At 36.0% G+C, this 22,446-nt stretch overlaps 1 protein-coding gene across 3 annotated transcripts in view; it reads left to right on the forward strand.

Moving 5' to 3' along the window:
- Positions 1 to 22,446, forward strand: part of GOLGA4 (golgin A4) — a 60,503-nt gene that overhangs the window by 18,879 nt on the left and 19,178 nt on the right. For all 3 annotated transcript variants that reach the window (XM_072412131.1, XM_072412133.1, XM_072412132.1), the window contains exons 6-18: positions 1,910 to 1,957; positions 2,477 to 2,533; positions 3,810 to 3,908; positions 4,549 to 4,672; positions 5,011 to 5,198; positions 6,287 to 6,370; positions 7,118 to 7,265; positions 11,338 to 11,516; positions 11,629 to 11,760; positions 12,003 to 12,158; positions 12,978 to 16,885; positions 18,027 to 18,148; positions 18,831 to 18,961. In XM_072412131.1, coding sequence (XP_072268232.1) covers positions 1,910 to 1,957; positions 2,477 to 2,533; positions 3,810 to 3,908; positions 4,549 to 4,672; positions 5,011 to 5,198; positions 6,287 to 6,370; positions 7,118 to 7,265; positions 11,338 to 11,516; positions 11,629 to 11,760; positions 12,003 to 12,158; positions 12,978 to 16,885; positions 18,027 to 18,148; positions 18,831 to 18,961 — 5,376 coding nt within the window. The remainder of the gene's footprint in view (positions 1 to 1,909; positions 1,958 to 2,476; positions 2,534 to 3,809; positions 3,909 to 4,548; positions 4,673 to 5,010; positions 5,199 to 6,286; positions 6,371 to 7,117; positions 7,266 to 11,337; positions 11,517 to 11,628; positions 11,761 to 12,002; positions 12,159 to 12,977; positions 16,886 to 18,026; positions 18,149 to 18,830; positions 18,962 to 22,446) is intronic.

Genomic DNA, 22,446 nt, shown 5'->3' on the forward strand with positions numbered 1-22,446 from the left:
GATTTGGTATTAGTCCTTTGGATTCCAAGTACAATGGAGAGAAGAGAGGGAAGAAGCACAAGGAGCAAATCAGATTTTCTTTACAGGGCATGTTTATAGATGGAAAGAGCAGAGAGGAATACGGGGAGGTTGTAGGGAGACCTGTACATGTTTACCAGGCCAAAATCTTTAGTGTGTACAGTGGTTCCAGGAGTTGTTTATTGATCCATCCTGGGAGATCAATAAAGGACCAAGCAGGGACACATGCTGTAGGGAGCAGAAAGCTCCTCACTCATCTTCTTCTTTACCTCTCCATAGATTTAAATAGTGCTCTGTGCCTCTTTAGTTCTACTGTTGCTGAAAACAATCAGGAAAGATCATTTCCAGCTTGCACTTGCAGACTCAAAATTCACGTTGCTAAGTAAACTGCCTAAACTTTTTTTCCTTTTTAAATCATCATTTGTATTGTATTGAATGTATAGTTGTCTAGTTTACAGGGTTTTCTTTTCAGAAAATATGTGCACTTTGATTGGCTGGTTCATGTTTTTTGTTATTTTTTTATACCCGACAAATTCATTCAAAGCAAGTTCTGACATGTTATTCTTGGGTTACAGATTATTAAATGCAAAAATCCACAAGCTTGTCCATTCCTTCTTTCCTATTGCTTCTACTTTTGTCTCTGGTCATCCTGTTCACATTCTGTATGTCATGTATGAGAAATGACATGTTAGACTGGGTAATGTCCAATACAAGTTATCTATCATAGCTGTGGCTCACAAGACATTCATTGTCTGGTTGGCAGTGGTACACAGTTTTATGTATCCGGCACAGCAACTGAAAAGCCAGTGTTTTCCTTGTTATACATTTATCAATCTACTGAAAATCCTTATTGTTTGGTTATGCGTTTAGTTATAATTATTCCTATTTTGGTTTTCCTATGAACTAAATAGAAACTACATATTTGTACAGTCCAAAAAAGTGCTGTATATTGAACACAAAATAAGCATATTTCAGCATAGAGGAAAATAAAAACTTAGCTCATTCCTTAAGTAGTAATGTAAAAACAAAAAAGAGAGAGGTTCTTGCAGCATCAAACTTAAACAAGGTTCAAAAATGGCAAGAGCAACCAATGGTGACAGTCCCAAAAACTCTAAGCTTAAAGCTTTTACTACAGGGGGGATTTCTCCTGGGGTCTCCGCAACATTAATCCAAACGATGCAAGCAGGTTCTCACACCTAACTAACATATGTGGTAACACATACCTCTTATCTCCTAGAACTCCTCACCTGCTAGGATGGTTAACCCCTACACACCGGGTCCGTCCCCCTTAAGTAGGTGCTTCCCTTCCTTTTCATTCCAGAGCCCAGGACCCCGGAATAGTTTCTAATAAACATGAAATCATTGGTTGCTATACTAACCATGGGCTCCTTTCCTATTACTCTTCCACCTGTCTATGGGGACCAGAAGCCAAAAATGGGGGAAATATATCGCCAATCCAGAACCCATCCCTGCATTTCTGTACAATATGTAAATTTAGTATATGTGCACAAATAGTTATATGCCATATTATGATCATATTAATATAGTATAATTATATATTGTTAAAAATAAACTAGACTTTAAAGACTGTATTATTTTGTTTGTTTTTTTGAATGTACATTTTTTTAAAGTTTTTAGAAATATCATATTCAAAAAAGACATAGAAATTGGAAGTAGTAACATGTCAAATATAAGAGGATCCAGTATACAGGACATCAGTGTTACCATATGAGATTAGCCGCATAAAACTTTAAGGCCCTCCTAGACTGAGACAACATACATACCAGAGCAACAACATAATTAACTGCTTCAATAGTAAACAGAATTACCAGTGTTTTAGCTCTAAAAGTCATTTTGTTTTTATAATTGTAATTTTGTTTTTCAATTGCAGTTGGTTACAGCATTTAGAACAGTTCAGAGGGACAAAGAGAAGCTTCAGGTGGGAAAAAAGATATGTCAGTATAATATTTGCATGTTTCTTTGGTAATGTTATTGCTACCCCATTGATTGTTGCAGCATTTTATATTTGTTTGCTAAAAGAAAAAGTTCTTTAGACATTTTCAGTGCAGCACATATGTAAAGCTAATATGTTAATATTTATTTTGATACTCCTAAATTGTACATATTTTACACTGAGCACCTCAGTCTTTCAGTGTCAGGTTCATATACTGTCCTTTGAAAATGTACAGGCAAAAATATTTGAGTGGAATGAAAGTCAACAGGTCGCATTCAGGACCAGAGCATGATTACATTTTGAGGTTTTCATTTTACTTATTTCCTGACTGCACTTGTGTTTATCAACAAGCACTGATCCTGGCTGGTTTGCCAGATAATAAATGAAATAAAATTTGCTTTTGGGTTGTACAACGCAAATAATACTATACAATCTTTCATTGATGTACTCTCAGAAACATGATTGTGAAATTACACATGATTGTAAAAATGTTTTTCTTGATAGTCCATTTTGAGCCAGAGCCAGGATAAAGCACTGAGGAGAATAGGAGAACTGCGAGAGGTAAGCACCAAACCTTTGATCGATTCTAAATATACCTGGTCAAGTTGAGTTATCATATTGCAGTATGACTCTGAGAGCTACAAATAAAACCCAATTTCAGCCCCTAAACATAACAAGTTGTAAAGCTACCTTGTAACACATAGCTATCACCTTATTCTCTATGAACCCCAATTTCTCTGTAAGAAAAGGGAAATGTAACTGCAAGTGGGGGACTCTTGTGGGTAACTCCCCCTAAAATACTATGGCGCCATGTCAAGATATGAAAAACTATAATTGTCATACCATGCTACCCTGTCACACATAGCTGGCCACTTACCTTCTGTGAACCCTAGTTTTTTAGGAATGGGGAGATGTAGCGACCTGAAGATGTAGTAGTAAGAACATGTACCCCCTGGCTGTCACATGAGTTGCATTTCTCTGGAAGTATCTATTGCAAAGATTTTGGGGTACAAAGAAGGTTAGCTGCCCCCTATAACTGACAGGACTTATTGTATGGTATAGTTCAAGCGTGGGCAAACTACAGCCCCTGGGCCATATCCGGCCCGTTGAACTCTCCATTTCAGCGGCTCCGCTAAAGTAGATCTGCGGTCCGCACCGGCCAGAGTCGCAGACCATGTTCTGATCAGGCTCATAACCAGGCTCAGATCTGCGATGGGAGAGCGGGCAGGGTTATGTCATCATGACGTCACATTCAGTGACACCCGTCTCGGTGCTCCATCCATCTGATCCTGGCCTGCCCCCCTGCCAAATTTCAGAATCCATTGTGGCACCTGAGCCAAAAAGTTTGCCCACCCCTGGTGTAGTTTCTGCTCTGTGGTACAGGAGTGGTGACCAGGGAGCAATATTAGCCAGCCAGCACTGTATGATAGCTTTAGTTTTGTATCTTTAATTAATAAAATGTTGCATACATGTTGAGTGCAAAAATTCTTGATTCATAATTTCCTTTATTTGGTGCATGTATGTTACGGTAACTAGAAACATTTCAAATAAATTTTATTTTCAATAAAAATATTCATTGTGGCCTGCAGGTTTTATCTCTATGTCAACAGTGGCCCCCAGATGAAAAAAGGTTGGGCACCACTGCTTAGGTCAATATTATGAGTCACATATTCAAGTATAGCACAATGCATTATCCTTAGGTACTTTTGGGATGAAAATCTGCTATCTGACTATTTCAGCCCGTTTAAAAAGTCCGCAGTTTACAAAGAGAACTGTTTCTCATTGCCATGGAATAGAGCAACATTCAGTACAAATGTCCTATTTTTTTTTTTGTCAGGAGCTACAAATGGACCAACAGGCCAAGAAACATTTACAGGAAGAATTTGATGCATCTCTGGAAGAAAAAGACCAGCTTATTAGTGTGTTACAGACTCAGGTTAGAACACCACCCGCAAATTTAAATGTCATCACCAACCGAAACTTCTAATTAATTGATATGGGGTCCTTAGTAAGTAAAATCAAATGAATTTATTAAAAAAAAATCTATTTATAAAATCTATAAATTTATTATTCCTACGTACTCCAAGCTCTGTTTAAACTTTATACTCTATTACAAAGTTCAGTGAGGGTGTATCACTTCCCCCATTAATGCAGGATACATAACTGGGGAGCCTTGCTGGGAAACAAGAGTACCCTTATTGTTGTATTATTGGAGGGGAGGATGCAAACTGCTGGTAGTCTAAATATTTGTTAAAGTTTTTAAGAAATTTACAAAGAAATTAATTTATTCTACCTACCAGTGTCAACCAAAGGCTTAGCTATATTTATTGGGTTGAGTTGACCTTTCAGTTTCTTTGCATTAACCCTGAGCATTATTTTGTCTAAAAAATATAGTCAACATTTTAGCATGTTTAAAATTTTACAACAGCAAAAATTGTATTTGTATGTTTTTTTTTTTCGGGGGTAAAGTGTAACTGTAGAAGGTATGATCATCAAGGTCTTCATCTGTTTTTTTGCAGCGCTTTTGTCTACTCTTCGTATTGCTCATATTACATGTATAGGTTTATTTTGTTTAGGTAACTTTGCTGAAACAGAGGCTTGGAAAAGTGCAAGGAGATCCAGAGCCAGCAACTATTCAGTCAGAGCCAGAAAATCAAGGACCTATCCTAGAAGGGGAGGCAGACAACAGTGTAGCAGCTGGTATGGGATCATAAAGAATTTTTATTTGCCCGCTATCGAGCCCTGTTTAACTATTGGAGAGTTCTTTGCCCCCTCATTTTCTGTCCCAGTAATGTTTCTGCATGAAATAGGGGGAGAGGCTTTGAGCATCACTTGAACTGGAATTAATTACTATACCAAAGCCAAAAGAAAATCAATAAAGCTTTTCAAATGAATTAGCTTTTCTACACTCAATTTTATATTTGCATCCATTCGTTTTTTTCTATTACAATTTAAGTAAATAAAAAAAAAAAACTGGTATTTTACAAAAAGTTTTAAAATTTATCTTTTCCTCATTGACTTGAATTCCTTATGTAAAGATGGAAGTGATGATTCTGCAAAAACTTTAGACGCTCTACAAGTAAGAGTGAAACGGCAGGAAAACCTATTGCAGAGGTGTAAGGAAATGATTCGATCACATAAGGAACGGTCTACTCAGCTTACCAGTGAAAAGGAAGCCCTTCAAAACCAGCTAGATGAAAGGCTTCAGGAGCTTGAAAAGATTAAGGTACACTGATTATTGCTGTTCCATAGAATTTTCTTACCAATGAAAAAAAGAAATGTATTGTTGCACTTTATGTGGGGAGCATGCTTGCAGAATCTCACACAGACTTTTTGACTTTTTGTTTGTACAAGCATTTCTCCCCTTCTTTGTCTTCTGCAGGACGTCAGTCTCCCCCTCTATTGTGTCTGTTGCAAGTCTCTGCTCACCCATTCAAATTAGCTGTTGTTATCATTTTATCTGCTTTCACATTTTTGAGAAATAATTGGAAATGTAGACTTTTTATGATAGATTTTATGCTAGGAGGAGACAGCTGTCAGATTCAGCATTTCGCTTTCATTTGCCAGTGTATTGCAGGTGTACGTTGGTCAGAAATCATGCAGTGGAATACTGACTTACCTGTTCAGAATAGCATTGCCTTAGCTTTAAACTCTTTTGTTTTGATTTGCTCTGTGTTTTCCGTTGAGGAACTCTTCCTTTTACAGAGCCACACCAGAAAATGAGGAAATCATCCGAACAGGTTCCCTTATAGGAAGAATTCTGCTAAAGTTCTGTTGTGGTGATGGCTATAAAATTAAGAATTATTCATTACTTACTGACCCAGTAACATTGGTCACCTGGACACATTGTCTTAATATCTCCAGAGATGTTACAGATGGCAAGAAATCCTGACAAGGGCTCCACATCCAAAAATGTAAAAAAAAAAAAGTAAATAAAAATTTAGTTTGGCTAGAGATAGACTAAAAAGGTCCAGAATAAATGTTGATGTTGCAAGATATTATTCATGTGATTTTTCTTTTTAAAATAATGTTGATGTTTGATTTTGCATTTGTGTTTTATATTTGACTGTATTTTAGCATAGGCTAATGTTAGTTAATGTTAGCTAATGTTAGTTCTGCTGATTGCCTTTTCATTTGGGTTACTTTTCATGTAAGATGAATTTTAAATCACTTAAAACTTGAATTTGGCTTCATAATTATCCTTCATTTCAATAGAAGTGTTTATTCTTTTAACAGTTGTTATTTTTCTAATATGCTGGTCCTAACTATTAGGAACTGTTCGTTATCAAAACACTTTTGTGTTTGAAATTCTAGGAACTTCACACTAGTGAAAAGACCAAGCTGATTACTCAGCTGAGCGATGCCAAGAATTTGGTTGAGCAACTGGAGCAAGATAAGGTAAACATTCAACTCTGAAAGATGTCTGCAGAACTTCACGTTGCCAAGATTGTGAAATTTAGATGTACTTGGTCTGCTTACTGTAACACCTTTTCCCTCTTTTTCCTTTTTTTATTTTCCACAAATAATAAACACTATAAAAAAATTAAGAAAACCTATCATTACCTGTACAGCACAAACACAGAGCAATTCCAATTGTTTAGATGACCTCTTCAGCACCAGGCAAGCCATGGTAAAAAGCTAATGAGGCATAAACACTTTTACCTTTTTACTGCCAACAACCTAAGGCCTATGCCAGAACAGAACTAATTTCAGGTGGTGACCTTAGTAAGCCCTGTCTCAGCTTAAAGCAGACTTATCACCAAAATTTTTACTTTACATAAAAGGGTGGTCAACCCCTTTATGTGAAGTAAAAATTATTTTTTTTATTATTTTTGGCTGCTTTTCTGCTGCTTCTGTGCAGAAAGAGCTTTTTCTTTTCAAGTCCATATAAGTTAAAAGAAAGGCAGTATGATCCATTGACTTGTTCATCTGCAGTATGTAAATGTGAAATATTTGCATGCATAAATGTACCTTTACCTGATTAATATTTTGAATCATATTAAAGAAAACAAATTTATTCATATACACACCCATACATTTAATACCTTTTCGCCCAGGATTTGTGTTTTGAATGGTTATTATATATATTGATTTTTATGTATATGTATGTATGATATATATTCATTTTTTTTCCATCATTTATAGGGAATGGTCATTGCAGAGACAAAAAGACAGATGCATGAAACACTAATGATGAAGGAAGAGGAAGTTTCCCAGCTTCGAGCAAGAGTCAAACAGTTAACTACAAGATGTGATCTCCTTCAGGAGGAAAAAGAAAAATCTGAAAAAGCTGGTAAGAATTTTTTTTTTTCATTTATACATATAAAGCTTCTATGCACTGGTTCTTGGAAAGCCGTGCCTTACTTTGCATATGAGTCAGCTTTGGTTTGCTTTCAGGTTAAATGATGCCAAGTGTCATTCAGTCCTGTTACTGTAAGCCTAAGTCAAGGGAGTGTGATCATGACATTAAAGCTGCAAATAACAGGACTTATGTGATTGTGTGAAATATTTTCTCTCTAATACTCAGGATTATCCATTTATGTTGTAAGAGCATCTATGACAGAGTATCTATACACAATAAAAAAAAGCTTTTTAGGAAGGTGAAGAAATAACTTTCTAGGCATTGCAGGATTATAAATATTTAAAGCTGGTTTCTAACTATTGTGAAAAGGAGCGAGTTAATCAAACTGGAAAACAAGGATTTTGTACGCAAACATTTTATAATTAGACAAGCTGTAGAAATATCAACTAGACATAGCACAGTTTACGTATAAAAAAGTTTCAAGCGTTAATGTTCCGGATATTTTAACGTTGTGGAAAGGAGGGTTAGTCTCATTTCCTGACGTTTTTTGCCGATTGGCTTCCTCAGAAGAGGGTGAGACAAATAGTAGCAATAGCTAAATCAATACATTGTAAAACATGAAGTTCATATTAGGTATAATAATTACAGTGTTTGATAACTTTACTTTCAACATCAGTTATGAGATCTAAAAGTATGAGTTCTATAAATATTTTCTGTTGTCCCATGTTTTTCCAAGAGGAAGTGAAATCTGTGAAACGCGTCAAAATGAAATTGGGACAGAATTTATGTTGTGTATATGTTTGTAAAACTGTTCACTTTAAAAATGTGATACATCTTATGCAATTTTTTTTTAAAAAATTCAATGAAATTATGTATTTAAAAGATAACTGATGTTAAAAGTAAACTGATTAAATGGTGCCTAAAAAGTCCTAATAGGCTTATTGAATTGAGTTCACATTTATGGACATACCATCTCAATACTATAGGTATTTTCAACTAAATACATAGTGGGAAAATTTATGTGTTTGGACAAAATGATTAAGTGATTACAAAATCAGTAATACCATACATAAAAAAAAAAATTGGTAAAATGTTTTAAAACAAGAACGGATCCAGCATGAAACCGCAAAATATGGGACATTTACAATTGAGTGACATCCAATATTAGCAGTGTGCAGATGAAGAGAAAAGTACATTTCTGTAATTAGGAGAGCAGCTTTAGGTGATAGTTCTGCTACTTAATAGATACAGTAAAGTGAGTTTGTGTTGTCAACCCAGGACAGTAATTTTGTTACTGTAAGGTTAACCAGGCACAAAAAAAAAGTGACTAAGAAGAAAACGCAGCCATCGCAATTTTAAGACTGTAAGCTGCAATATATGACAAAACATATTTGATTTAGGGTTAAGATATACCTCAGTTGTTCTGCTGCTGATTTAAACCAGAGCCTAACCTAAAATAAAGGTATTTACAGTTTTCTGCTTACTAGTCCAACTTTATTCAAACATAAGGGGGTGGGCTTTCAGCGGGTTCAGGCTTTTCCAGAGCACTGATAATGGTCTTTTCTGGGTTCAAGCAGATCAGTGGGTGGGACTTGTGTGTTTTTTTTTTTTTTTTTGAAATGCAAGTTAAAACATAATGCAAATAGAATTTGTTTTTGCAGACAAATGTATGCTCTTTTTCAATTGCTAAGATCCACTTACATGAATACTGTTAGTAGTTACAGCATTAAATTAATACTGTTTAGTTTGTTATTAAGCACTGTTTAATCAGACATGCACAACCTGGGAATCTACATCTCTGAATGGTTTACCACTAATAAATGATGTATGGGATCTTAATATTTTTTTTTTTCAAATTTTTTCCTCATTTGTTTTTTTTCATAAACTGCCTATTTCAGTCCCCCAAATATTGCCTACTGACATTTGGAGCCCCCATAAAATAAATAAATAAACCAAAAGTGTAGAATGGTTGAGCAGATCTGATTTAAGTTAGTACATTAGTTTAAAATTCATGTGCAAACAGAACTCACAAATACATGTTATATCTTGTGTGCCCATGCATGCCAAATAATGGTGGCTTTCCCAAGCCTTATATGAACAGGATTGGGGTAAGGGATATTTATATTAATAATAAAAAAAAATGTTATGAATAAATGTTGCTACTCAGACAATCAGGATAATCGCACCTATTTTTTTTTTTTTTTTCTTGCTCTCTCCATGCGTAAATGACCATGTTTGTGGCCACAACATTGGCTGCTCATCTAAAATTCTTAGTCTATGCCCTGCAAACTATTTTTGTATTAATATAAATAAAAAATGATTGGCTAGTCATGTATTTATACTACTAATTGTCACGATTTAGAAGGACAGTCGTCCTGAACCTCAAGACAATAAATCTTTACCAAAATGAATATTGCCTGGCTAATCTAGCATTGTTTTGAAAGAATTTAGAATGTGGCTTAAAGGTATGTTCAGTAAAGTAAAGTACCAATATTTATGCAGGACAAAAAAAAATTTTTCCTGCATATTTATTGGTACTTTACTTCCTGTATTAAACTGCAGTTATCATAGGGCCTAGCATTACAATGCAATCAGCCCCTTCTTCTCATTGTATTATAACCACATTGCTATAATTTTAACACACATTAATCATAAATGAGATGTAAAGATATATTAAGTTGTCATTAACCAGTACATGAATAGAAATTATGTATATTATAATATTGTATAATTTTTTTAATATAGGTATTTTCCTACTGATTTTTGTACACTCCTTCTGTAAATGCTAATTGAAACTGAAAAAGTGAGTAACTTTAATCTAGCTGAACCATGCCTAAAAAATTTCAGCCAGCTGGTTCTCACTTGGGGGACATGGTGGCAACTATGGATCCTTCCCTGTGGTGAAAAATATTTTTTGTTCACTATGTTGCAGACTACACAGAGTTGATAGCATTAAAGTATTGTTATAAAATTACGTTTTTAAAATAATTTGATATCTACTGCTAAATATTATTTTTACTTAGTTTCTCACTTTAGTTTAAATTGTCTGAGCAGCAAGTAGTACAGCTTTTTGTTATCTGAGTTTATGTATGGTTTGGAAGTAGTTTTTGCCTTATTGTCAGTTTGGCAGCAGCTAATGTCCACTGCACCAGTTGTGTAATTTCATTTTACCTAAACTGCTATGGTTAACTTTTGCGTTGCATGTAGATCAGTGCATGCTGTTGTCTTGGTTTGCGGTGATGTTTTTGTAGAAATGTCAATATAACTGTTTAACTTTTATGTTTAACGAGCCTTTTTACCTGTTAAAAGTCTTAAATTAAATATTTTGTTTAATATCTTGTTCAGGTTTCAATGTTTTTATTAAAAAAGGGGCTAAGAACTCCTAGCATAAAAACTGACCACATATAAACCGGATGTAAATTTAGGAATAAAACAATAATGCTGTTTGTACAGGTAGTCCCAGAGTTGCATACAAGATTTTTTCTTAAGTTAAATTTGTATGCAAGTCAGAACAGGTACAATATTTTAATAAATGCAATTAGGACAGATGTTTATCTAAACATATAAAAGGCAGTGTGGCTTCGGTTACTGTATAAAATCCTTGCAGTGAGCTAATCACAAACAAAGCAAAAAACAAAACAAAAAACTTTATGGAGCCTAAACATTCATTAACTTTTGGAGCAAGCTGAGCTTTGATATGCAAAAAGAAACAACTTCATTAAAGAGTTCATTAAAGGTCATTAAAGAGTTACTAGATGCTACTGATCAGCTGTGTTTGCAAACCGCCCCCTCCAAGCTTTCGTCCTGCACATGAGGGAGCAGGGAAGCCTTGTTCATATCTACGAGTCTTCCATATGTCAGATGTAACTAAGGAAGGATGTAACTAACTTAGTTAAGTTTATGTTGGCTGTTATTCTATTTTATAGTGAACATGTAAAAAAAAGTTTTGTGTTTTTTTTAATTGTATCCTTTTGTGAAAACCTGCTCCATTTAAACTTATAAACATATTTGCAGAAGTAGTGGATTTAAATATGTGGCCCTATATATTTTTTTTATATATTAGCTTTTGAGCAACTGGAAAAGGCTGTAGCTGCCACACAAAATACAGAAGAGGCTCAGAAAATGGGCAAGCAGCAAATGGAAGAACAGATTAAAGCCATTGAAAAAGCTAGTGAAGAAGAAAGAGTGAATCTTCAAAAAGAACTCAGCCGTGTCAAGCAAGAGGTTGTGGACATTATGAAGGTATTGGTTTTCTTTTCCTAAAATAAAATAGAATATCCCCCCAAAAATACAATAATCTATAGATATTGTGTAAAGACCTCTACTTGATAATTCAACTTTTTTGTTTGTTTAGAAAACCTGTGATGTGCGTATTACTGAGCTGGAAAAATCTCATGCAGAACTTCTGCAGCAAAAAGAACAGGAACACAAGGAAAGCCTAAGATTACTGGAAGAGGGGTACCAAGAAAAATTAAAAGAAGCTGTTGTAAGCACACTTCTGTACTTCTATGTCTATATCAATGATAAATGGTCAGCTTTATAACTAAACTACAACTGATTAGTGAACGTTGGTTAAAGTGTAGCTAGAAAAAAAATAATATGTTGTGATACTTATTGGCCCATCTGCTTGCAGAACATTGCAAACGTTCACCCAGATTTGTTGTATAATTTTAGCTCTTTATGAATAACTTTACCATTTTTATTTCAATCCTTGTTTTCATTTTGCAGGTTAAGACTAGGGAAGGACATTTATTTTCTCTTCATGAAAAGGAACAGCAGGCTATACTTGCTTTAGAAGAGATGGAGCTTCAGAAGAAAGCCATTCAGACTCAGACAGAAAACCAGCTTCAAGAAATGCAGCAAGAGCTTGAGGAATGCAGAACAGTATGCGTTTTATTAATACTTATTTTTTATTTAATGTGTTCATAGTCCATTTAAAATTCATTATTTGAATGAACTATACTAATTAAAAATTGGAATTGACTTTCAGAAAAGTCAAGCTGCAAAACAGGCAATTGTTAAAGTTTTAGGCAGGGTGCTTCATGAAGGGTCTGGCATACATAATTTAAATTGATGTTTAAGTTGAATCTCAATAAGTCTCTAGGAGATAAATCTATTAGGTAGTAAATAGTTTTCTCCAGTGAGGTAATGATTTGATATGTCCTTTAATGTTTCTAAATTGAATCAGGCTAATATTCACTTGGTAAGAAATGTATAGTTTTCCTAAACACGGGTCCTGATGGGAGGTGAATATGGACAGCAGGCATGACCAGTGTTTATTAGGGGCTATGTGCACAATTTGCTGACCTATTTCCATACCCATGCCCTATTTCAAAAGGCAACTGCTACTCAATTCACACCAGCCGATGGCCCACTGTTCAATCCACGTGTCCCCTACTGAGTCATCCTAGAGTCCTATATTCAGCAGTGATACCCTGCTTTGCTTATTTCAGAAGCTCGGTTCTGACTCGGCGAACAATGTGGCAAACCTCTACAGAGAAACCAGAGCTTTTACACATAGAGCAAGGATATTTCACTAATGCATACAAGTGGTCCTAAAGTTTTATTTCTTAGAATTGGCTGTATTCCCCAGGAGTGAAATTTGTAGGACTTTTTGTGCCCAGTTGCGTATTACTCATGCTTTTCTGGTTTGGTGGAAGATTATTGAATTGTCTTATTATTATTACTTATCTGTTTTGACAGAGAATACTTGAACTAGAAAGTTTACTTGCAAAAGCTTCACAGGACAGTGACAGCAAGACAGAGGAATTGGCCACTCGAATAGAATGTGAAACAAACAAGCACAATGAAGAGATTAGTACACTTATAGAGGAACACAAAAAGGAACTTGAACTGCGCAATAAAGAATATGAAAAGTTATTAAAGGAGAGGCTTGAAAGTCTTAAACAAGAACATAGCGCAAGCATTCTTGAGATAAAAGAGCAGTTTCAGCATGAACGTGATGTACTGATTAAAGAGAAAGAACGAATGTTTCAGTCTCATATCGAAGAAATGAATGAAAAGACCTTGGAGAAACTAGATGTAAAGCAGACAGAGCTCGAAGCCCTATCATCTGAGCTGTCCGAAGCTTTAAAACTTCGTCAGGAGATAGAACAGAAGCTTTTGGCATGTCAGAATCAGATGGACAGGATGAAACAGGATTATGAAGCTCAGCTGGATGAGCTGCAGAAGCAGCATCAGGTTCATATTGGTACAATTGAAAAGGAAACACAAATTCTTACTCAAGGTGTAGAAAAGGATTTAAAAGAAGAAATTAATGGCCTTAAACTTTTGCTTCACGGTAAGCAGAAAGAACTGGAAAATATTCAAACAGAAAAGCAGCAACTTGGTGAAACTCTTGAAAAAGCTAGAGCTGAATGTAAGGATGTCTCCTCTCAATTAGATGACTTAAAGTGCTCACATCTGAAAAAGGTGCAGGAAGAGACTGAAGCTTTTAATGCTCGGTTAGCAGAACTGCAAAAGAAATTAGAAGTTGTAACTCAAGAAAATGTTCAACTTAAAGATTTGGTAGAAGAAAAAGAATCAAAATGTAATAACTTGACTGTAGGGTTGGAATCCTTTAGAGAGCAGGTGCAAAACCTTTCTTTACAAATTCAGGAGCAAAGTGTAAAAATGAATGACCAAATTAATACTCTAACACTGCAGTCTGAGACAAAAATAAACGAGTACAAGTGTCAGATAGAAGAACTAAACAGAATTATTTCTCAAAAGGAGAATGAAAACTTAAAGCTGAAAGAAACACATGATCAAGTAATTTTAGAAATGAACCAAAATGTGTCTTCCAAAGAAAAGAAAATAGCATCTTTACAAGAAGAACACCAAACAAAAACCAAAACTCAAAATAATAAGATTGACAAAATGAAGCAAAGAATTAAAGAAATTCAAGAAGCCTCTAAGAAGAAATATGCAGAGCTGGAAACTAAGATGAGAGAGGAGCTTGAAAAGAAACAAATTGAACTCAATATTAAAGAAAAGCAGTTTAATGAGAAAATGCTTGAAATGGCACAAGCCAGCTCAAAAGGAATCAATGAAACAATGTCTCAGTTGGAGCAGAACCATAAGGAGCAAATACAACGTATCAATGAGACTCACCAGCGAATGATGGGGGAGACCATTCAGGAATGGGAAAAGAAGCTTGGCCAGCATGCAGAAGAACTAAAAGAAAAACATGAAGTTGAGCTTCAGGAAAAAGAACAAGAGGTAGCAGAAATTAAACAGCAACTTACAAATTTAGTCAAAGAAAAGGAAGAAGCCGAAAAACAAATATATGATCTCAAAGAAGATAAAAATAATCTGGACATCTCCTTAAATGAATTAAAAGAACATCTAAATCGGGCATCTGATCAGCTTTTGGTTTTAACGAAAAGTGAAAATAACTTAAAATCACAGCTCGAAATACTGCAAAATAAATATACTACCTTGGTGGATGAAAAGGTGTTGCTTGAAGAGCAGGTGAATTCACTTAAAAATGCAGTAGAAGAGGATAAAAGTAAAAATGATGAACTGCTTGGAAAACTGCAAGAAGCTGAAGGAAAATGTCAGTCACTTCAGGTTTGTCATGGAAAAGAAACTGCTAAACTGGCAAAAGAAACAGCAGATAAACTTTTAGAAAAAGAATCTCGGTACAATCATCTGTTACTTGAACAGAAAAAGAAGTTTGAATCACACTGCAAAGAGATTGTTTTGCAGTTGGAATCCTTATTAGCAGAACTTGCTTATAAATATAATGATCAGATGAGCAGATTGATTTCAAGGATTACACATTGTGAAAAAGGAATATTTAAAGTGCAAGGAACTGTGTCAAAGCATGTGACTAAGATTCGTGACTTGGAGAATCAGCTTGAGCAAATAAATAAAGCATTTTCTTCTGTAAACCTTTCTCTGGCGCAGACTACCCAAAATTTACAGGAAAAAGAAAATGTAATATTGGTTATGAAGGATGAATTGAATGCTCTTAATTTGGAGAAAGAATTATTACAAAAAGAAGGAGGAAACCAACAGAAAGTTGCTGATGAAAAAGAATCCTGCATCACAGAGCTAAGAAAAGAACTTTCAGAAAACATTAACACAGTTACATCTTTGACTGCTTCATTAAAAGAAAGAGATGGAGAGGTCAATGAACTGAAGCTGAAACTTGAGAACAGTGTTGATTTAGAAGAAAAAGAGAAAGCTATAGCATTCATCAGTTTGCAGCATAAAGAGAACCAGCAGCACCTTCAGAATCAGATCCAAGATTTAACATCTAAGAATGAGGAATTAGGTAAACAAAAAACTCTTTGTTCAGAAGAAGCAGATACATGGAGAAAAAAGTTTGAAGATTGGAAGAAAAAGGCGGAAGTTAAGTTTACACAAAACCATCAAACAATTAAAGAACTACAAGAAAAGATTGAAACAAGCAACAAGCAAATATTAGAAAAAGAAGATCAGATACGCAAGGTCACTGGAGACTTAAGTCATTATCAGGCCAAAAATGCAGAAGAACAAGGCAAAAGGGAGACAGAATTTACCTCTAGGATAGAGAGCCAGAATTCAAAAATTCAGGAAATGAGTGAAGAGATTGCTAAATTAACAAATGAAAAAGCATGTTTATTACAAGAAATAGATAGACAGCTTCATCACCAAAGTATGGAGAAGAAAGAATTGGCATTGCAGCTTGAACATATCCAAACTGTTGCTTCAGAAAAAGACAACCACTCCATAGAAGCTCAACAACGAGTAATGAAACTACAGGGGGAAATGTCCACCATGAAAGAAGATTTCAACAAGAAACAGTCTGAGTGGGAATTGTTAAAAGCAGAACTAACAGAAAGTAAAGAGAAAGCACTAAAAGCACTTGAGGAACATTTGACTTCTGAAAGTACTAAAAAGATAGCAGAATTAAAAAAAAAAGCAGAGCAGAAAATTGCTTCAATCAAGAAGCAGCTAACATCTCAGTTAGAAGAGAAAGAAAAATCTAATCAAGATCTGGAAATTCAGCTCCAAAAGCTAAGGGAACAGTTTCAGAAAGATTGCCAACAAGTTAAAGTAGGGTGGCATCAAGAAAAAGAAGAACATGAAAAACGATATTCATTGCTGTTAGAGCAACTCGATAGCAACAAAAATGAATTAGGACATGTTAAAGAAGAGATCGCCTTAAAGGAACAGAGAGTAAAAGATCTGGAAGACACTCTTGAGAATGTCCAGATAAAGCTTAATGAAACTGAGCGGAGTCTTAAAGAGAGAGAATCCTCTGTCGTAAATGACATGGAAGCAGAAAAACTAAAACTAGAGCAGTTGTCTTCCAAACATCAGGAAGCTTTACTTTCTTTGCAGGAACAGTTAACTGCCAAAGATACAGAGCTAAAAGCTTGCATTGACAAATTGGAGGAGAAAACAAGGTCATTTGAAGAGTTACAAGTGCTCTTTGATGAAATTCAATCGCAGGAAAATACATTAAAGATAAAGCTTCAAGGAGCTGAAAGTGACGTGCAGAAATTCCGAAAGGAAGTAACCAAAATGCAGAAAGACATGCGCACTTTACGAAAGGAACATAATCAAGAGTTAGATTTGCTAAAGAAAGAGCTGTTCGAAGAAACTGAGCAAAAGATAAAGTAAGTCTAGAGAATTTTGGTATTAATCCATTCTGTAAACTATACATATGTAAAATTGATTTTAATTATAAGTACCTTTTTCTTTACTCCAAAACTGCAACAGTGTTTATATGCTAAGGGTGCTTACACACAGGCACTAATTGTCATTGGAAAGGATTTTTCCCGATCGTTTCTAACGAAAAAAGACTGCACAATGCATGAATTAGCGCTGTACACGTATAGGGCTGTTCTGCTTTATAGAGAGGGGAGGGGGGAGAACGATAGAGCGGCACCCCACTGCGCCCTTTCCCCTTCACTTTTATTCTGATCGCTCCCAGTCCATTGATTTGCCAGAACAAACAACAAGTGCTGTACACACGTCAGATTCTCATCCGTTATCAGCCCTGAGGCGATTATTGGACAAGAATCATCTGATGTGTGTACGAAGCCTAAGAAATAAAGTCTCTTCAAATTTAAAAATAGAGTGAGAAAGTGTTAAATACTCCAGCATTGTGTCACCTTAATGTGGGTACTCCATCTGTGACATATCACAGCTGTTCTTAAGCCTTTAGGCAAGGTAATTGTACAAACCTATCTACCCTGACTGTAATTGTAAATCTACCTTTTTTTTCATTTTTTATTATAATTAAAATATGTTAAAATGAGAGAGTGACTTTAAAAAAGTAAACACTGCAATAACACTTTTATAGTCTAGTGAGAGGCATCTACATCTGGAGAAAGTATGTGCAGGGCATCCTTCTGACTCTATTCACTAGTGGCAGTTATTAAAGTGAAACCTAACCCTGGAGATACTCACCTGTCTCCATTTCCATCGTGGGTTCCGCTGTCTTCTCCTTTCTATTCTGCATCTTGATTGGCCAGGCTGGATGACGTAACTCCGGCACAGTCCCAACAGTGAAAAGTGGAAATAAAAAGATATAAATTAGTGAATGCATTAGCCGTTAAAATGTTTAAATTTTTATTAATATATGTTTAAAATATAAAAATATTTAAAATGTTGTTGGAGAATACAGAAATGTTTTTGAATAATTTCGATTGCCTAAAGTTGAGCTTCAATTTACTTATCATTTACAGTGAAAAGATAATAATTTCCCTTGTTGTTTCCAAACACCCTGACTTACAACATCTTTCCTTTGTCCAGACATGAGCAAGAAGATCTAGAATTAAAGCACAATTCCACTTTAAAACAGTTAATGAGGGAGTTCAATACACAGATGGCACAGAAAGAACGTGAGCTTGAAACCGCTGTGCAGGAGACAATAAGTAAGCACACACTCACTGTATCATTAGCTATTTAATATGGTTTGTTTAGATTTTCTTTGCTGATTCTTCTAGGTCTGCTTGGTAGCCCAAAAGCTAGCTTTTAGCGTTAGTATGTATGTATGTATGTTTATGTTTTAGAATGTATGTTTGTATGCTACTGAATATTAGATTAGTGTTGACTTTCACTGAACATTTTTTAAGGCCATATATCAGGGGGATTTTAAATGAGAGAAAAAAAATCAAGTCAAAAAAAAGAGTAAAAAAATCACTGCACTTATGAATACTTTGCCAATCCAATAGGAGGCTTGCCAAGTATAACACTAGTGTTGAATGGTGGGAGATTTCCATATTTGTGGTACAGTACCATTACATGGATCGCAGACACAGCAGCATTTCAGGCCAAAAGCATTTCTGTTAATTCATTTCTGAACAAAGTGCCTATAGGCACTAATGGGTGCCTATAGGCCGAGGCAAAATTTTAGCAATAAAGTGGGCTGCCACTGTACTTTTCATGGGATGGGGAGTCTGCTTACAGTCATCCTAGTATTGGGACAGATTTTTGCATTTTATGATTTATTCATGCTCTCATTCATTCATGTTTAAATGTGATACGTCAAAAAAACTGGCCTTTTTTGTAAGGGATAAACTTACAGGCTGAATAACAGGATTCTCCTTGTTTAAGGTAAAGCACAGGAGGTTGAGGCAGAGTTAATGCAGTCTCATCAAATAGAAACAACACAGCTTTATAAAAAAATTGCAGAGAAAGAAGACGACTTGAAGAGAACGGTTAAAAAGTATGAAGAACTCTTGGAGGTATGATTTAAAGACCTGGTCAAAGTAATTGCTGTAATAACATAATTTGGTATGCAAACTGTTAAAATAATTTTTCTTTTCATAAATATACTGCCTTAAGCCCTATAAAATATTATATTTCTATAAAAGCAAGGTGAGACATTGGATATCTGTTTACATGGATATATCAAATGTTTAGCACAGAATCCTACATGGTAGACAAAGTTACCATGTAGTAAAAATACAGATCTAAAACTACAGCAAACTTTTCTCCCTATACACGTCTTTGGAAAGTCCCTTTGGACAGAAGTTTTAATAAATTTAAAGTGGAACTTAACCCTGGGGATACTCACCTGTCCTCTTTCCAGGAGTTCCTTAAGTTCTAGCTCCCACGGGAAAAGCTGGATAAGCTGGTATCCCTGGTAATCATATTGATAGATATGTGCTAATCAGGCAGGTAAGAATTTGCAGAAAGGACATGTAATGTCTGCAGTCTCTGACCGTCTCCTGTACTATGTCTGCAGTCTCTGACTGTCTCCTGTACAATGTCTGCAGTCTCTGACCGTCTCCTGTACTATGTCTGCAGTCTCTGACGTTGCCTGTCCTTTTCTGCAATAAGGACCTGCCTAATGCTGAATTTTTGAAAGTGGGATTTTAGTTTTACTTTAAGGCTTAAAAAGGCTGCAACTAGAAGCACATTCCCTGATACAAAAAAGAAATGTAGCACTTAGTTGATGATATTGATACTCTGTATATTAACATGATTTGTTTTAAACTTGTTTTATTAATAGACAGTATCACCTTGCTTTGATATGTGTATATTTTGTTTGATTTCTCCTTTGCCAAAAAGGCCATTAGGATTTTATTTGAAACAGACATCCAACAGTTCAATGGCTTATAATGAATTTCAATACACAATTTGTAGCCCAATAGTTTACTTTTTTATAGTAGTATTAGAAAGCTGCACATCATGTTTTTGAGCTGCAGCTCTGAATTGCAGTTAATATTCAGAAATGTTAAGGTCACTTTGCTCGATGCATGTGTATAACAGTTTTTGGCTAACAATCAACATGCCAAACAGTATACATAAACCGATTGTGAAGTAGAATAAAAAAAGTTGTTTCAAGTTACAAATGTGCAGCAATGGTAAACACACAAATCTTTAAATACCTGTTATTGCCTTAATGCAGTTGTACACTAGAGTACAAAGGTTTAACTCCAAATTGTACCTTTCAGGATTTGAAAAGAATGCTTACCAGTCACAAAAAGCTGTACTCAATTTATTGGAATAGTTTTCTTATGATTGCTCAAAAGGTACCTGTGATGTGCATGGTGTGACCATTCATCCTACTTTCTTCAATACTTCAAAACTTTCTCAATTACTTATGGTCTAATATCTTTCTTCATGTTCTTATAAGGCTTAGTCTACACGGGCCTTTTCCCCAGTGTTTAACCTAAAGCTTTAAAAGCCCATGTTTGAAATTCCCATGCATTCCAATGAGCTAATCTACACCAGCACCATTTCCTTAAGGCAAGTTTACGAGCCTTATCTTTAACGTTGCTTGCAATGTTTAAAAAGTTAAAACGCCCCAAAAAACACGTAAATGCTTCTAATAATTTCAATGGGGTGTTTTCCCATGTTTATAAGCACTTAAAACATAAACGCGTGGAAAACGCTGAATAGATGTTTTCCAGCGTATTAAAGACAAACTGTAGTAGGCTAATAAAAGTGCATAAAAATGCAGTAGGAACGTTAACATGCGTTTTAAAAAACTAAGCCTAATTTAGGCTTACTCTACACAAACTGTTTCCCCTGCATTTACCCTGAGCGCTTAAAGCCAGTGTCTAAAATTCCTATGCATTCAAATATTTTACACCAGGGAGTTGGTAAGAGGCACATTTTTTGAGCGTTCAAGAGAACTCTCTTTGCTGTGTTTTAACATTTTTAACTGCTTGTAAACTCACATAGGAATTATTCAACATGGACGTTTTCCCCAGCGTTTAACCCGAGGCTTTAAAAGCCCATGTTTGAAATTCCCATGGAATGGGATTATAATGGGCTAATGTACACCAGGATGTTTCCTTGAGGCAAGTTTATGAGGAGAATAGAGTAGGTTCCTTGCAATGTTTTAAAAATTATAACACAAGGTAAAACATTCGAAAACGCTCCTATTGAAATCAATGGATGCTTTTACAAGCGTTTTTAAGCTTTTTATGAAAGCTTCAATTGCAAACAGGGGGCTTTTATACGCGTTTTAAGCAGGACTTTGGAATCTGGAAGCCCCCTTTAATAAGAAGACTCCCAGATCTCCACCACCACACGCTGGGGAGAGAGTACAGTGGTACATAAAACCCCTTACTCAAAATATGTTTGAAAAAGTATTTTATTGATTGTGTGTGTTTTGTGTAATTTAAATCTTTTTTTTTTTAATATAGGTTATCTTACAATGAAAGGATGATTCCCTATGGCTGCATTTATGACTTGAGCACAGCCGTGGGACTCCTGACAGTGTGGGATCCCCAGACACTAGAGGGCAACTGATGTCTCCCCATTCACTTCTAGTGCTTTGTGATTGGCTGCAAAAAGGGAAATCCTGATGACGCTTGAGCCGTCATCAAGGTTTTCGTTTTCTCAGCCATTCAGCATTAGACTTGAATGGGGAGACTTGTCCTCATTTACCTCTGATGACGCTTGAGCGGTCATCATAATTACCCTTTCCTCGGCCAGTCACGGAGCGGAACTATGCTATGCTATGCTGTCAGCTCTGCTCTCCTGGTTTCTCCCGCAGCCCTGGCGGCACTACTGCATGTGTTCTTGGATACAGAAGCTGTCAGCACTGCGGAGCTCTGCTGATAGGTCCTTTTCATGATGGGCTGAGGAAACAGAAATTCTGATGAGGCTTGAGCGGTCATCAGGGTTTCCCTTTTCTTAGCCAATCGGCACTAGACTTGACAGGGGGAAATTTCAAGCATCATCACAGTTTCCCTTTCCTCAGCCAATCAAGGAGCACTAGAGGTGAATGGGAAAACTTGTCCGCATTTGCCCTCTAGTGCCCGGTGATCCCACACTGTCAGGAGTCCCACTACTGTGCTCATGTCATGAATGCAGCCGTGGGAATCATCCTTAAAATAACCTAATAGATAACCTGTAAAAAAAAAAGTTTGTTACACAAAACACTCACATTACCCTCCGTGGTGGTATTCCTGGGTGGGGCTCGGGGTGGATTTTCTATGCAAAAAGCTATAACTCCGCGCCACACTCGGGGTGGAATTTCCAGCAAGGTTAAAACTCCTACCCTGTTCCCAGTTCTAGCGGCGTCCTCCATCTGTGCAAGCTGGCGATGCCCGGCCAGCATCAGCGTCCCCAGCATGTGAACGTTGGGTTGCGAGGCTAGGTGCAGCAGATCCCGGCAGGTCATCTGCTCGCGAGTGTGTGCCTGGAGGGCGGGACCGTGCAGGCAGGCAGGCAGGTAGGCAGGACTGGGCGGGAAGTTTAAAATTAAGAG

This window comes from Pyxicephalus adspersus, chromosome 5 (genome assembly GCF_032062135.1).
Source record: "Pyxicephalus adspersus chromosome 5, UCB_Pads_2.0, whole genome shotgun sequence".
NCBI lineage: Eukaryota > Metazoa > Chordata > Amphibia > Anura > Pyxicephalidae > Pyxicephalus > Pyxicephalus adspersus.